Source organism: Camelus ferus, chromosome 35 (genome assembly GCF_009834535.1).
Source record: "Camelus ferus isolate YT-003-E chromosome 35, BCGSAC_Cfer_1.0, whole genome shotgun sequence".
NCBI classification, from domain to species: domain Eukaryota; kingdom Metazoa; phylum Chordata; class Mammalia; order Artiodactyla; family Camelidae; genus Camelus; species Camelus ferus.
Genome location: NC_045730.1, coordinates 23,856,468 through 23,873,520, shown reverse-complemented (window position 1 = coordinate 23,873,520; position 17,053 = coordinate 23,856,468). Strand labels below are relative to the sequence as shown.

Genomic DNA, 17,053 nt, shown 5'->3' with positions numbered 1-17,053 from the left:
ATACAGAACCTATTAGTGATTTTGTGTAGGTTCGTTTTACTCGTCTGGTTAATGGTGCACCAGTATATTTGACAACAGTATCTATTTTTTCTGTAGGATCCTTTCAGCATTCTCCTTCCTCTCCCCCACCAATTTGTGTTTAAATACATTTCCCATTTTACAGAGCAAAATAGTTTTCCTGTGTAAATATCAGTAAAATATTGGTAGAGCCATTTCAATTCTCCCTGCTGTTTCCCTCCCAAGTCTGTCCCTTCTTTTTCCTCCAAATGTGAGTAGTCAATAGGAAATGTTCCTGTTAATCCTGAGGTCATTAATGCTCCAGATCCTATAACCTATATATTTTAGATTTGATACTACTGTAGTTGTGTGTAAAAAACTATTCCAGGAGTCAGCATTACACTGGGGTTAGTAGTTATGTAATGAAAATGATCAGTAATCTTATGATGATTTCTGTTAAGCACATGTAGACAGTTGAATGAATGTGTCCACCTAGATGTGAAAACTGTTTCTACATCCTTAAAAAATCTCCTTTGGAACTTTGCTCAATGAAGTCTTAAATTACTCAAAAAAAAAAAAAGTATTAAGCAAAAGATGAAGGGAAAACATGTACTGACTATGATGCCTGTGAGTAAATATGAAATACATGAGTGGACTGCTGTAAAGGGTAAATGAACTGTGATTAGTAACACGAGAGGAATTGACTGGTGCAGGGGGGAGGGAGTGAATTTTAGTTCTAGAAGAATAAGGATGAGATGAGGGCAGAACGGTTGCTTGGTACTAAAGACAGAGTGCGAGGGGAGGGAAGGGCTCCGAGAAGGAGGTTCATGAATGCTCTGCAGAGTTCTCCCTCTGGTCTTAAACTGCACCTGGACGTTAATATTAATCCGAGCATGGTGACGGTAGCTAGGAGGCGCTTGGTCAGCCCCTTTTTGGGGATGTTGTCTCGGTGTGAATGTTAGAAATTAAAGAGGAATGTTTCTGACCCCCCCCCCCAAAGCAAAACAAAATGTGATTTTGGTATTCTGTTCAAGAGTGTTTGAATAGCTAATAATGAAGTGATTATACTAGATAGAAACTGGCCGTTAGCGCGAGAGGGAGGTGTGATCTCGGTCGCTTATGACATAGTGGAAGACGTAGCTATAGGCATCTCTGCCCCAGGCTCCCGGCGCAGCACTCCTAAAGCCCCAGGTAATTTCCTAAGTGATGGCAACACCAGGAGCACCTGCTGGACCAGCGTTTGTCGTTAACACCGTCCCCGACGCAGGTCTCCTAAAGCCCTTTGTACGTTTTTAAGTGATAAGAGCTTCCAGAGCATCTTTTGTTCTAATCAGTTGATTGCAGGTGGGCTCCTGATTGGGGGCAGGACACCAGGAAGACCAAACCAGGATGAGAAGCTTGGAATTTTCAGCCTCACCCCCTATCTTCCAGCGAGGGGAGAGGGGCTGGAGATGGAGTTAAGGAGATGAGTTAAGGATCGCTGATGCCTATGTGAGGAAGCCTCCAGAAAATCCCAGTAGCGTGGTGTTCAGAGAACTTCCAGGCGGCAGACACGTCCATGGGCCTGGAGGGTGATGTACACCAAGTCCATGTGGACAGAAGCTCCTGCCCCCAGGCCTCACCTGACGTATCTCTTCCTCCAGCTCTTCATTTGGTTCCTGTATCATACCCTTTAATAAACGGAAATGTAAGGACATGTTCCCCTGAGTTCTGTGAGCTGCTCGAGCAAATGTATTTAAGCCAAGGAGGGGGTTGTTGGAACTTCCGATCTGAAGCTTGTTGGTCAGAAGCGCAGGTGACAGCCTGGCCCTGTGGCTGCTGTCTGCAGTGCGTCCGGGTGGCGGGAGGGGCAGTCTTGTAGGACTGAGCCCTTAACCTGTGGGATCTGATGCTGTCTCCAGGGAGACAACATCAGAATTGCGTGGAACGGTAGGACACCCACGTGGTGTCCCAGAGGATCGCTTGGTGTGGAGAAAGACCCCACACGTTTGGCGACCAGAATTTTGTTCTGTGTGAGCAATAAAGGAGACTCATGGGAAAGAAACACAGTCGGGAAGGGAAAAACTCCTACACGGAAGGAGGGAAAATATGGGTTTCATTCCCTTTATGGTGGTATGAAACTTTCTAATTGAATACTTAAACTTTCTTACGGCAGAAATACTTTAGATGAATAATTTTGTCAACTTTTCATATTTGTGTAAGCAGTCAGCACGGGAGGTGTGTATTCGGGGAATAATGTGTAGAAAGCGGGTAAGACTGCAGACACATGGTGCTGCCATGGACAGTGGCAATTTCTAGTTCTCCAGTCTTGGGGAGAAAATATCATTCTTCCCTGTTTGATCTAACATTTAACATTGCTTTCCTTGAAATCGTTTTTATGAACCAGCATCCCTTTGAGCCTCACTTTTGCAGGTAATTACTTTTAAGAAGTGCAGTCCCCAAATAAGATTTAAGCTGTTTCAGAATATGATCCGCCACTTTTTTTTGTCCTGGGAGTAAATGAAAATATTTCCTTCCTTCTTCCTTCTTTTCTCAGAAGCAAAGTACAGTAGAACGTAGCATGTATACATGAATTGTTAGTTGAACTGACAGTTAAAATATGAAAAGTGTTCTGAGGTGTTAACTACAGTATTGTCTTTGAACTTTACTGGCTAAGGAAACTAATTATTTACTGTTTAAAGTTTGCTGTTCCACTTCCAATATTTAATTCACAGTACTGAAAGGTAACCTGAGGTGTACCTCCAGAGTAATAATGACTTTGTTTTTAAACACACAGCTATCCACAACCAAGTGCATAGCCAACTATGAAAAGATAATGCACACTTTCTATAGATCTGCCAACTCGTTTTGAAAAGTGTTAAAACTTGTAGTTTGTAAATGTTACCAGAGTTGGATCTTCATTCATTCATTTTTTTTGTATGTGTATATTTTTTATTGAAGTACAGTCAGTTTACAGTGTGTCAATTTCTGGTGTACAGCACAGTGCTTCAGTCATACATGAACATACATATATTCATTTTCATATTCTTTTTCACTGTAAGTTACTACAAGATATAGAATATAGTTCCCTGTGCCCTACAGTATGAACTTGTTTATCTATCTTGTATATATTAGTATCTACAAATCTCAAACTCCCAGTTTATCCCTTCGCACCTCTATGCTGGTCCCTCCAGATAGAGCTTGTGGATGACACACGAGGATTAATGGAGGTGATGGGGGAAATAAGGGGTAAGAAGAGGGAACACCCAGCAGTCGTGTGGAGCACGTGGTGGGGCCAGCTCTCAGGTCGGGTGGGGGGGGGCGGTTGAGGAAGACTTCCCAGAGGAAGTGGTCTGTTCAGGGTGACACCTGAGGCTGAGTCTGAGGTTAACCCGAGCGAGCAGAGGAGTGAGGCAGGAGTGGGATGTGCAAAAATAAAGGTTTCAGGTAAGGGGAAGAGTCTGGGAAGTCCCACAAAGAAGATAACTTGTCAAGTTTGAAGATGTAAACTGAGCTTTGTATGGCTGGGCGATAGTTTATGAAAGAGGAGGAGGGGGCAAGAGTTTAGACCTAGACAGTAGGGCCTTTGGGTAGGGGCTGGACGTCCTGGTTTGCCCAGGACAGTCTGGCTTTTGCCTGTAGTTCCAGCATTATAAATAGCCTCCTTTTTAATTTTAGTTGTTTCCTTATTTAGGTGATAAATTATATGGCCACTCTAATTGTGAGCATATTAAAAAGTTTGAATTTCATCCGAAGAGCAGTAGAAAGTCATTGGAAGGATTTAAATAAGCAAATGACACCATCACTCTGCATGCTGTATACAGAACCGTTTCTTAGGGTTGAGGGTGGTGGCAGGGTGGGAGGGATGGGACACTGAATGGAGGAAGGTCACTCGGGAGCCCGTAGAAATAATTCAGGTGAAACATGATTGTGGTCCTCGTGAAGGACTGGGAGGGGTGGATGGAAGGAAGGGATGGGTGGAACTCGATGTATGTTCAATATGAGGTGTTGCAACAACTGGTTCATTATTTGGAGAAAAATAAGACAGAACCCTACTGGAATGAATTCCAGCCAGAAGATTTAAGTGTAAAAAATTGAATCATAATCGTAGGATAGAGACAAAGGATTTACAACCTCAGGGACAGATGGACAGACACACAGAGACGGAGGAAAAACTGGACAAAAATTCATACATGAGGTTGGAAGGAATAACTTATCTTTATAAATGATTTATGATACTAGCTTTCGTAAGATGTGTGATAGTTTACTACTTTGACTTTGATTTTATCTTTTACAAAGTAACTTGATGAAAACTTAAAAATAAACAAAGTTTTGGATAACGCATGATTGTAATTTGAATTCAAACTGTAGGGAAAGTGGAAGTCCCTGTCCTTGTTGCTTTATTAGTGAAGATGAGCATCGTTTCATTTGCTTAATGACTTTTTAGTCTGTGATTTGTATGTTCATATACCTTTAAAGATAGCTACTCTTAATTGGCTGCATTATGAATGTGGAAATACTGCATACACTTTTTTTTCCCCTATTATAAACAGGGGTAATAGAATGCACTTCTTACTGTATTGTATTGTACCCTTTTGATTGGTCAGTTGCCATACACACACAAAAAAATTATTACTCTGTAATGTCTACAAAACCCAGTCTTACTGTCCAAGTCTTAAAGTCCAGAAAAAATAGTAAAGTATAACAGAAACCACATGGTGAGAAAGGGGAACGGTAGTGTCACAAAAGGTGTACGTAGATATAATAGATTATAAAACTTGCTGCGGTGGTGGAATGGGCAAAAGCAATAATACTGGTGGTATTTCAGGGCACTGATGGAGGGATGTTGATTTCTATAGAGGCGTTGTTTCAGGGAAAGCAAAGAAGGTCCCTAATACATAAAAACCACTTCCAGGCGTCACATTGCCACATGAAAGGCGCATCAGCCTCTCTGAGTTGTCGTTCAGGGGCTCATTTTTGATAAAAGTGAAGTGACATCTCTAGAACATGGTATTATAATTTAGGAAGTCAATGAAAATTTGGTAGATTTTTTAAAAGGCCATAAAATAAAAAGATTTGTTGTAATTTTTCTGCTTTCCAAAACATTCACTTACGAGAAATTACTCATTGCCTGGGCATGCAGCAGGGATGAGACTTCATTAAAGCATGCTAAAGGGAAAAGTTAAGCTTCCTTCTGGAGGAATAAATCAATGTTACTCATCCTTATGGGTTAGGCACTTAATTCTATGGCCCTGACAGATATTTAGAACATGGAATTAACTCCAGGGGGTCCAAGACAGCGAGAGCTTGTGAGCCTGATGAGTTACAAAGCTCAGTGTTCAATTTCCTGCAGATTCTTCTAAGCGACAGGTAAACCCATCAGTTGTGATTGGTGGTTATGGCATATGGAAACACAATTTTCATTTAGGTATTGCATTTTGAAAGGAAAATCTGTAGTGTGAAAAATAAAGTCACCAGGGTTAAAATAGGAAAATGGAATACAAGGTTACTTCTAGTTGTCTAAAATAACAATGTTGCTAACCAAAAATATTTATAAAACAAAGCCATTAACAATGATGAACTTGGTATCTGTATCCTAAAAGTATGTTTTTGGAATCCAGACATAGAAATGAATACAAAGCTAAGGAAGAAAAAAAATATACAGCTGATGTCTTAATATTGCCTAAAACTATAATAATCACTTTATTTTAAAATATGCTCATTGGCAATCCCTGTTATTGTTACTGTGTGCAAGCTGGTTACCACTGATGCCCAGATAATGCACATTTCTGGTGCTCTTCCTCCTCTTTATAGATTGTGTTCCCCTCTGCAGTCCTCCCTCCTGAGACTTCTTGTAACATTTTTGGTAATGCAAGTCTGCTGGTGATGAACTCCTTCAGCTTTTATGTGTCTTTAAAAAGGCTGAAGTAGCCCTTTTTTCCCTAAAAGATATTTTTGCTGGGTATAGAATTTTACATTGCCTGTAGTTTTCTTTAGGTATTTTAAAGATTGTGGCTCCATTGTCTTGTGGCTCACATTGTTTCTGATGGGAAGTGTGTTGTCATTTCCATCTCTTTGTTTTGTTCTGTCTTGTATATAATGTGTTTTTTTCCTTTGGCTGATTTTAAGATTCTCTCTTTCTCAGTGGTTTTAAGCAACTTGGTGTCATTTGTTTGTTTCTTATGCCTGGATACATTGAGATTTGTGAACATACAGGGCTTTTTTTTTTTTTTTTCATGAAATTTGGAATATTTCCTGCTATATTCAGAATTTTTTGAGCACATCTCCTGTCTTTGGAGAGGCCAATTAGCTGTATCTGTTAGACCACTGAAGTTGTCCCACAGCTTAGTAATGTTCTGTTCATAATTTTCACTGTATTTTCTCTGTGTTTTGTTTTAGATAGTTTATTGCTCTGTCTACATGTTAACCTCATTCAGTGTACTTTTTTCATTTTATCCGTTGTAACTTTTGTCTCTGGAAACTTGACTTGAATCTTTTTTGTATATTGAAAATCCTTTTAGCTTTTTGAACATTTGGAATACAGTTAATAGTAAATTACTTTGTCTGTGATTATCTAATTTCAAGATTTGGTTCTATATAATTCTGTCATCTGGGTAATTTTTCAGAGTTTACTTTCATGGCTTTACCTTTTTCTTCATTATGAGCAGTAGTTTCTACTTTCTTTCCATGCCTGGTAATTTTTGATTGACTGCCATTCATTGTCAGTTTTATTTTCATGTTGGATATTTTTGCATTTTTCTAGATAATATTCTTGAGTTCATGTCACACAATTAAATTACTTGGAAACACTTTGATCCCTTCAGAGGCTTGCTTTTAAGCCTTGTCAGGTGAGATCTTAGCAGCATTTAATCTTGGACTAATTATTTCCCACTATTAAGACAGTACCCCTCTGTTAACTCTCCTTAATGCCCTGTGAATTTCCAGGTATTTCCTTTTAATTTGTAGGAACAGGAGCTGTTCCTGTCCTTTGTAAGCATTGGGGCTTGTTCCCTGTAATGCAGGGTTTCTCAGCCTTGGAACTGTTTACATGTGAAGACTGGATACTTGTGTGAGGGTGGGGCGGTGGGGCAGGGACTGATCTGTAGCTATCAGGTGTTTAGGAGCATCTCTGGCCTCTGTGTGCTAGATGTCAGTAGCATCCCTTGAACTGTGACAGACCAAGCATGGGTCTAGACAGCCAGCGGGCCTCAGTTAGGAACCACTGCTCTCACCCTTCCTGGCAGTTTTCTGCATGCATGCCTTGGCTGAGGACTCAGAGAGCCCTGTGTCTGTGCAGCTCTCTCCATTCTCGTCCCTTCCCTGAGAACTTCGCCCCTTGACCTTCCTGGATTCCCAGCTCTGGTGTCTCAACTCAGGGAGACCACTGGATTCTGCCTGGGTTCCCTCTCCCTCTGACACACAGGAAACTCCCTCTCGCAGTAAGCGGGGCCACTTGGAGGGCTCCTGTGTGTTTCCTGCCTCTCAGTGATCAGTATCCATTGGCTGACGTCTGGTGTCCTTAAAAACCATTGTTTCTTTTCTTTTCTTTTTTTTTTTTTTTAAGTTTTTTCCAGTGGGTTCCTGTTCATGTCACCTTGGTTCTCATCCTTATTCTTGGCTCATACTTTTGCTGGGTACACAAGTCTGGGCTGGCTGCTATTTTTCCTAAGCACTTGTAAGGTGTTTTACCTGTCTTCCAGTTTCATGGCTGCTGATTGGCCGGTTCTCAGTTTTCTTTCTTTCTTTTCTGAGGATCTTTGTTTCTCTCTCTGGTATTTTTAAGAACTTCTTTCTGCCTCTGGCGTTCTGTGGACACACTGTGATGTGTCCAAGCATGGGTTTATTTTGGGTACATTGGGCTTCCAGAATCTCCAGACTCTAATCAGTGTAAAAAATTTGCAGCTATTATCTCTTCAGATGTTTTATCATCCTGATGCTGTTCATTCTTTCCCTTTGAAACTTCTATTGGATACCAAACAAACAAACAAACAAACAAAGCAACGCAGCTGTAAAGGAAAAAACATTACTGGGCTCATTAATTGAGATACTTTTTTGATTAAAAGACACTAATAAGAAAGTGAAAGGTAGGCTACCAAATGGGAGAGTATATTTGTGGTCCCTGTAACCAGCAAAGGCTGGGCTCCAGTGTATTGTAAAGCATTCTTACAAATCAAGAACAAGACAGGTGGCATAGAAAAATGTGCAAGAATCTTGAACAGGCGTTTCACAAAAGAAGGTATCATGCGTTAAAAGAAATGAAATGTCAGCCACAAGAAGCTATCACTACACACTCAGAATGGCCAGATTTAAACTGATAATGTGAACTGCTGGGGGTCATGTGACACACCTGGCACTCACATCCGCAGCTGTTGAGGATGGAAGTTGGGCAGCCACTTAGAAAATGTTTTTGTCTCTGCCTCCCTGGGTTGAATGACCCAGACTTCCACTCTTCAGTATCCTGAGCCCAAATTATATGTATATGTGCAACAGCAAAGATCTATAGCAGCACTGTTTATGGTCGCCAAGAGCTTGGGAAAACACCGTAAATGTCCCTCAAAGGCATAGCGGGTCAAGAACCTATGAAATTTGTGCATGTCGGAGGGCCACACGACAGTGAGAATGAGTGACGGCTGCTGCCAGTAGCAGCACGGGCGACTCACTAGCTCAAAACCAGGGAAAACGTGGACGTGCACTTACAATTCTGTGTACGCAATACTTAACTAGAGGCCAAAGCACCACCCCCAGGGGCCATGACGCCCGGGAAGGGCATGCGTAGGGGCTTCTGGAGTGCAGTTGACGGTGTACTTCTTGTTGGGGTGATGTTTACCTGGGCATATTCTTTTCTTATTTGAAGTGTAGTCAGTTTACAATGTGTTAATTTCTGGTGTACAGCATCGAGATTCATTTATACACATATATTCCTTTTCATATCCTTTTTCATTATAGGCCATCAAAAGGTATTGAATATAGTTAGTTCCCTGTGCTATACAGCAAGACCTTGTTGTTTATTTATTTTATATATAGTAGTTAGTACCTGCAAATCCCAAACTCCCAATGGCATATTCATTTTTGAAGATTCATCGTGCTGTGTGCTTACAAATTGTGTACTTTTCCATATGTATGTTATAGTCAATTGAAAAAAGCTTAATTACAAAATCAGCATCATTTCTTTGCCGTGTTAGAGCTTCCATTTCAGTAGATAGCAGATACTAAATATATGCACATAACAATGTAAATATGGTTAAGAATCGTGAGCATGTATGAAGGCAAAGAAGATGGGGCTGTGAGATCGAGTAACCAAGGGGTTTGCTTTTCTATGGGGTGTTTTGGCCAGGCTTCTAGGAGAAAGCGTTGTTTCACCTCATTGAAGAGGAGAGTGGGTGTAAGATGACATTGGAGACGAGCACAAGACTAGGACGTGCTCAGGAGTTTGATCTTCATCCTGAAACAGTGGGGAGCTGTGGAATTTTGGGAGGCCAGTTATGTCATTTGCTCTAAGTTTCAAAATACTCTGGTTACACTGTGAATCATGGGTTTGAAAATAAGCCAAAGGTGAATGCAGTTGGGCCATTTAGAGGCTCCAGGTAAACATGCTCCAGGTTAAAAATGATGGCATCAATGGTCCAGACCAGTGGTCTGCCAACTTTTTATGTAAAAAATGCCTGATGCTTCTACTCAGTTTTGCTGTGGAGCGTGACAACGGCCATAAGCAATGCAGAGTGGACGAGCGAGGCTGTGTTCCTGTAAGGCTCCGTTTACAAAAGCAGGTGGCACAGCTGGCCGACCTCTGCTCTGGACTGGAGGGACGATAACAAATGGTCACGTCCGTCTTGGAAGGAGGTTTAACAGGATAGGGATTGGATATGGGGAGCGCAAATGAGAGGACGGATTTCAAGGAGGATTTCTAGGCTTCTGCCCTGCGTAACTTACGGACCGTGCTGTTGCTGATTCAGAAACAAGTTCGTCAAGAGTCCAGACCCAGTCGCCCCCGAGAGCAGTGGCATGTCAGGGTTCCAGTGTTTTTCTCACCTTTGCTCTCTAACGACCATATGTTTTGTGGAGTTCTAGCACCATAACAATCATCACTTAAAAAAAATTTTTTTACTTTATTCTTTCATAAGCATATTAATCACAAAACAGCAGAGGAATGAAAGCTTGTCGGTTGTATAGATCAATTCCTTTGGTGTTTTCTGCTAACGGAAGTAAAGAAAAAATACCTCATTTTCTCAGACTCCTGGCTGCTTAACAATGTATCTGTAGCCTCCTTTTCTCCCTCCTTTCAGAAGTCACAGCCACCTCACTAAATCTCCCGCAACGACCACCTTTATCAGGGTGAACCAGAGGACACGCAGGGTAGAAGCGGTCTCGGGCCCGTTCTTGCTGCGCGCTGGTATCCACACTGTTCCACACACACCCCCGCTTGTGAGAGGCACCTCTTCACGTAGTTGCCTTGTTACTGCCACTGCGTCAGAATTGCAGCATCACTTAGATTTCCCTTATGGTTGGACGTGCTCGGGGTTTTCTCTGTGATGACTTTTTTACCTTTGACTTTGATAGGCTTTGCTCTCTGTCCACGATACTGTGGCTCAGAAGAGTTACGATCCTGTGTTGCCTCCAATGCCTGATGACATTGATGATGAGGAAGACTCAGTAAAAATCATCCGTCTGGTCAAGAACAGAGAACCGCTGGTGAGTTTGGGTCTACATTTTATGCTCAGATGTGAGTAGATATCAAAAGAAAGACAGAACTGATGGGCACACACCATTTATTCCTCTCTTTATTTTAAATAAATTTTATACTTCCTCTCTGTCCTCCAGCTTTGAAATAAATGGAGCACTCACATCTGGAGAGTATGATTTAGAAAAATTAAAATGGAGCCAAATAAAATGGCAGGCATTCTCTTGGTTATAAATAGTAATAATCTGTAAAACGGAGCTTGGTGACATTTATAAAAGAAAGCATAACATGCACCAGTTACAGCTGATTTAAGATTAAAAAGTGCAACTAAAAATGATTGCTTATGGCTTCTCTCGAAAGCTGTTGGATTTTAAAGTGATAAATTAATCAAGGGTCTGATACTTCAAAATGTAGGTGTAACCATTTATGTTAGCACCAGGGTTTACGCAGTGCTGAGTCATGTCAGAGGTCTGTGGTCGGCAGGATAATGCCTCCCACTTGTCCCCCGTGATGTCATGTCCTAACCTTCAGAACCTGTGAATGTGTTACCTTAAGCAGCAAATAGAACTTTTCACGATGAGTGAAGGATCTGGAGATGGGGAGTCTCCTGGATTAGCAGGTGGGACCAAGGTAATCACAAATGTTCTTATTAAAGTGAGAGAGGCCGGGGACGGTATAGCTCAAGTGGTAGACCGCGTGCTTAGCATGCACAAGGTCCTGAGTTCAATTCCCAGTGCCACCATTAAAAATAAATAAACCTAATTACCCCTCCCCTCAGAAAAAAAGCGAAACTAAAAACAACTTTAAAAAAATACATAGAGTGAAAGAGGGAGGCAGGAGAGTCAGAGTCACAGAAGGAGATGTGAGGATGAAAGCAAGGGTTGGAGTGATGTGGCTGAGAGCCAAGGAACGCCAGAAGTTTCTAGAAACTAGTAAAGGAAAGGACCGATTCCTCCCCCAGATCCTCCAGGAAGAATGCAGCCCTGCTGACACCTGGATTTTGGCCCATAACACCCGCCTTGGCCTTCCCACCTCCAGAACTGCCTTGCGTTAAGCCACTCAATTTGTTCGGCATTTGTTAACAGCAGCAATGGGGAAGGAGTACAGGGTGTAGCCACGTGTTTATGAAACTACATTCCGGAGAAAAATAAACAAACTTCCTAATCTAGCACTTGACTTTAAATGAGTTGTGGCTCGTTTATTGTAATAAACCCATTGTTGTGTTCTTAGAGCAGACAGCAGTTGATAACGTAATGGTTGCTGGGCGCTATGTTAAGGTACTTTATATCCTAATGATGTGTGATCTTCATATTTGGCATCATTGTTCTCTTTTTACAGACTAAGAAACTGATACTCAGTGAAGTGAAGCAACTTACCCAAAGTATCACAGCGATCGAGAGATAGAACTAGGGTCTAAACTTGACTCTTCATCTTCAAATACTAGTTTTTTCTTCTACACCACATTCTGTCTTGATACTTCTGGGTAGTCTTCATCATCTTGTTTTGTTTTAACACAACTTTGGTATATTGGTAAACACAATGGACACTCTTACCCAGAAAAATACACAGATGAGTGTGCATATTTGCATATTATAGAAGGAGATTCATTGAGCCCCTGAAGCTTATCTGTGGCCATCCCAGGGCTCCCTGTGTTCCTGTTTAAGACTTTAATTTAGATTATGCATTCATGCTTTTCATCTGTGTTTATAACTCTACTGGTAACTTAAATATCCCCTCATCGTTATTGTGGATGTGATATGCTTAGTAAGGATACATGGTACTCAGGTTGGCTGTAGAAAGAGCTATCTTGGGACTTATCACCATAAAGTGACTAATTCTTGGTGGAGTCTGCATCAGTAAGAAATACATTTCTGTTTTGACAAATTCAGTCTCTTAGATAATTGAAAGACTGACCATCTCAAAGAATTCAGGAATTCATTACTAACAATTCCTTTGATCCATCATAGTTTTCCCAAAGGCAGTTGTTTTTGGTATCTTGGTTTAGTGAGCTAACATTTAAACAGTCCTCAGTGACTTTTAAATCCAAGGCTTCTTCTGATCAAGTAACATCTTCACATGTTTAGCAGAGAAATCAGACGTGTTCTGTATTGAGATTTTTCCAAAGTGTTAACTGGGCCTGCTGTAAAGTAGTTTCAGTTTATTAAATTCAGTGAAGTATGTACAATAATTTCAAGCTATGTCAGTTTGTGACTGAATATATTACATCCTTTAGCTTATCATAAACATGTAACAACTGAAATAATTAGACCTGGCTTTGAGGTGGCAATTCTTTGTCTATTAGCTCTCTTTTGTTGCAGTTTATATAATACATTCAATTTATAGTTTAAAATGAGAAACTGTGTTAGGATAATGGCAAACGCCACATATGTCAGACTTGATAAGACCAGGCAAATCTTTAGACGTAGAGGGCAAGAGGAGACGGGGTAGAAGATGCCATGGGAGGTTTTCATTTAGGGGCGGGAGGTACTGGCTGCTCAGCTAGCAGGAATAGAAGGAAATGTGTGGGAATAAAAAGGACAGATTTCTCTATGATTATATTGAGCCTCTGGGACTAGGAAGAGAGATGAGAAATTTAGGAACGGGAACCAGGTAAATTTAAAACTTGGTTGAATTGTCAGGTTGCTTTAAAAAGGAATATTTCACTTAAGCATGAAGATGTTTTCCAGGTTTGTAATTGTATATTCAGGGGATGTTCCAAGCATTTCTCAGAATTGTTCAGTTTCTTCTTAGTGTATTGCGGTGTAACTTGACAACTTTGTTATATGTACTTAATAGCATTTCTCTCTCCATTTCCCATTAAATTTGGGGTGTTTAAAAATTTTAGTTCCATTTCTCTTTATCCATAATCCCCATTCTGTTTATTGGCCTATTTTCACACGAGTTAAAATTGTTTTCTCTGCTTCTCAGTTATTTAAAAGTAAATTAGTAAAAGTTTTTTTTCCCTAAACATATGCAATTAACTTTTTTGAACTAGAAAGAGTTTTTATATTTAGGTTTCTATATTAAATGTGATTTAAAATCATTTTGAATGACTTTAAGTTACTTTGTTTAAAAAATGCACTACTCAGACAGAAGACCTAAACAAGGAATTCTCCAAGGAAGACATACAAATGATCAATAGGCACATGAAAAAATGCTCAATATGATTAATTATCAGAGAAATACAGATCAAAACTACAGTGAGGTATCACCTCACACCAGTCTGAATGGCCATCATTCAAAAGTCCACAAATGACAAATGCTGGAGAGGCTGTGGAGAAAAGGGAACCCTCCTACACTGCTGGTGGGAATGCAGTTTGGTGAAGCCACTATGGAAAACAGTATGGAGATTCCTCAAAAGACTAGGAATAGACTTACCGTATGACCCAGGAATCCCGCTCCTGGGCATATATCCAGAAGGAACCCTACTTCAAAAAGACACCTGCACCCCAATGTTCACAGCAGCAGTATTTACAATAGCCAAGACATGGAAACAGCCTAAATGTCTATCAACAGATGACTGGATAAAGAAGAAGTGGTATATTTATACAATGGAATACTACTCAGCCATAAAAACTGACAACATAATGCCATTTGCAGCAGCATGGATGCTCCTGGAGAACATCATTCTAAGTGAAGTAAGCCAGAAAGAGAAAGAAAAATACCATATGAGATTGCTCATATGTGGAATCTAAAACAAACAAACAAAGCATAAATACAAAACAGAAATAGACTCACATAGAATACAAACTTGTGGTTGCCAAGGGGGCGGAGAGTGGGAAGAGATAAGACTGGGATTTCAAAATTGTAGAATAGATAAACAAGATTAAACTGTATAGCACAGGGAAATATATACAAGATCTTATGGTAGCTCACAGAGAAAAACGTGACAATGAATATATGTATGTTCATGTATAACTGAAAAAGTGTGCTCTACACTGGAATTTGACACAACATTGTAGAATGATTATAAATCAATAAAAAAAGTTAAAAAATAAAAATAATTTTGTGACATTTGAAAAAAAATGCACTACCCAGAGAAGTAGAAAATATTTATTTTCAGCATACGTGTCATTTTACATCTGTCAATCATCCTTTGTCGTTTAGGGGAAGTTGGTGGAAAAGCCACAGCTGTCAAAGGCAGGTAAAAAGCAAAGGCCAAGTGAAAATTAAGAGTCTAAGGCATCTTTGGGAGAATGAGTCTGAGTAGTAAGAATCAGAAATAGCCAAGATGAGGGAAGCCCAGCTGAGATAAAATTCTAGCAATTAGACACTCAGGAGATGTTTGGCAAATGATTCTGGAGGAAAGGCCGTAAGATTTAGCAACCAACGGGTTAGGTTATCAGTGTTTTCTAAGAGTGTAATTTTGCTGTGAGAGTGAAGTATACCGTGCTGAAGTCAACCCCAGCTGGTGTTGGGTGACCTCAGTGGGAGGGTTTCTGGCGTCACTTACTTCTCTGTGTCCTTATAGAAGCGAGTCACTTAACGTCTCAGCCTCAAGCTCCTTATCAGAGAATCAGGAGATAAGCCCCTTAGAGGGTGTTGTGAATATCAGCTGACATGCGGTGTATTGGAAATGCTTTGTAAATGCCGTGGGAGCCTTGTGTAAACATCACGGGGGATGGTAAGGTAGACACTAGGTGATGGGTGTTTAGGGAAAGAATGGTTTCCTGGGGGAAGAGGCCCTGAACACAGATTGCGGAGGTATTTGGGAATGGAAAGAAAAAAGGGTGATAGTTTGGGGGGGGGACGGATAGAAGAATTGAGAGAAGTGGAGAACACTGGTCAGGAGACAGTTAACAGTCATTCCGTCTCTCTTGTGAGCTTGGAGCAGTTTGTATGTGTTTTATCCAGAAGATTAATTTTTAGGCAAGCTTAATAAAATGAAATTCTGTTAGTGAGTGAGAGGATTATGGTCTTAATCCTCAGTGTTTCTTGCATAGGTTGGCCTCCTGCTTCTTTGAGAACAGTGGTCCTCCTACTTTGGCATTCCTGGAGCACCTGGGGTGCTCACTTAAGACGCAGACATCTGGGCCCCTATGCCGAAGAGTCTGCCTCACAGGCCCAGGTGGGGCTGAGGATCTAGAGGTTAGAGACGTCTCCGGGGGTCTCAGGTGCCAGTGTTTGGTAGACCGTCCTTGAAAACACTTAATTCAAAAGTTCAACCTGAAACCAGCTGCACTCCCACTCTTACGATATTGGCAGTGCTGCGGGGGAGACAGTTTTTATTCACGGAGACACGATGGCCCAGTCTTAGCAGATCTCTTTTATAAACCGTTTTACAGAAGTAACAAGAAAGGGCTAACCAGAATTTTAACTTCTCTGTCTTCCCTGAGGTTCTCTGTACTCTCTTTTTTGTCAAAACCACATAGAATAAATGTAAAATAATTGTATAAGGAAATAGGTTAAAAACATGAGATCCGATTTCAGTTCACACCGCATTTTTAGACTGTGCCGTCGGGATGTCGACTTGTGTGCAATATCACACGTGATTCTCCTGTTTTATTGGGTTGTGATCTTAGTTTCATGCAAGTGGAACACAGCAGGAATTGTGATTCTGAGGGTTTGGGAAGCAATCTGGAAACAAAAAGTCTTCAGGAATGAAGGGATCAAAAAGAAGACTGAGTCAAGGGGCTAGCGTCATGTAGAAAGTGGGAGGCTGTTTCTCAGGTCCATCGTTTACCTTCCCAGGGTAGGTGGAATCAGCAGATGGCGTGCATTTCTATCTCAGGGTCCGTATCTTACTATAAGTCTGTAGCAAATCCCGTAAGTGTTGGAGTGGTTTTCTTCATCTACACATTCTGGAGGTGACGTCTTCCAGCCCGTGGCTTTAAACCCATTTGTGCGCCTGTGACTCCCAGGTCAGTTTCTCTTCTGGACCTTTCTTCTGATCTTTAAATTTGTATGTCCGCCTGTCTACCCAGCATCTCCGTTTGGATGTCTCGAAGACATCTCGGTCTTCACACGTCCAAAAGTAAACTGATCTTTGTCTTGGATCTCTTCCACCCCTCGGGACCCCCCCCCCTATTGATTGATAACCCGTCTTTCCAGTTACTCTGCCCAAAGCCTTAGAGTCTCTCTTGGAACCCCCTCTTTCTTTCACATCCCATCTCCAGTCCGTTGGGAAGTCCCTTCAGCTCTACTAGTGCTACCCTTGGACCACTTGTCATCAGTCCTCTTCCTGCCAGTCAGAGCCAAGCCTCCATCGTCCCTGCCGTGGGTTGCTGGAAAACCTCCTGCTGCTTGCCTTGCTTCAGCCCCTGAGTTCCTTCACTCTTTTCTGGTTAGCAGGTGGAGGGGTGCTTCTAGATTAGGTCACTCCCCCTGCTCAGGTTCTCCCAGTTTCTTTGAGAGTGAAATCCAGAGACCCCACAGTGACCTACAAAGCTCTGGCTCCCC

At 41.3% G+C, this 17,053-nt stretch overlaps 1 protein-coding gene across 3 annotated transcripts in view; it reads left to right on the top strand.

Annotated features, from left to right (window-relative positions):
* Positions 1-17,053, top strand: part of MPP7 (membrane palmitoylated protein 7) — a 163,007-nt gene that overhangs the window by 71,253 nt on the left and 74,701 nt on the right. For all 3 annotated transcript variants that reach the window (XM_032474025.1, XM_006176676.3, XM_032474026.1), the window contains one exon: positions 10,534-10,665. In XM_032474025.1, coding sequence (XP_032329916.1) covers positions 10,534-10,665 — 132 coding nt within the window. The remainder of the gene's footprint in view (positions 1-10,533; positions 10,666-17,053) is intronic.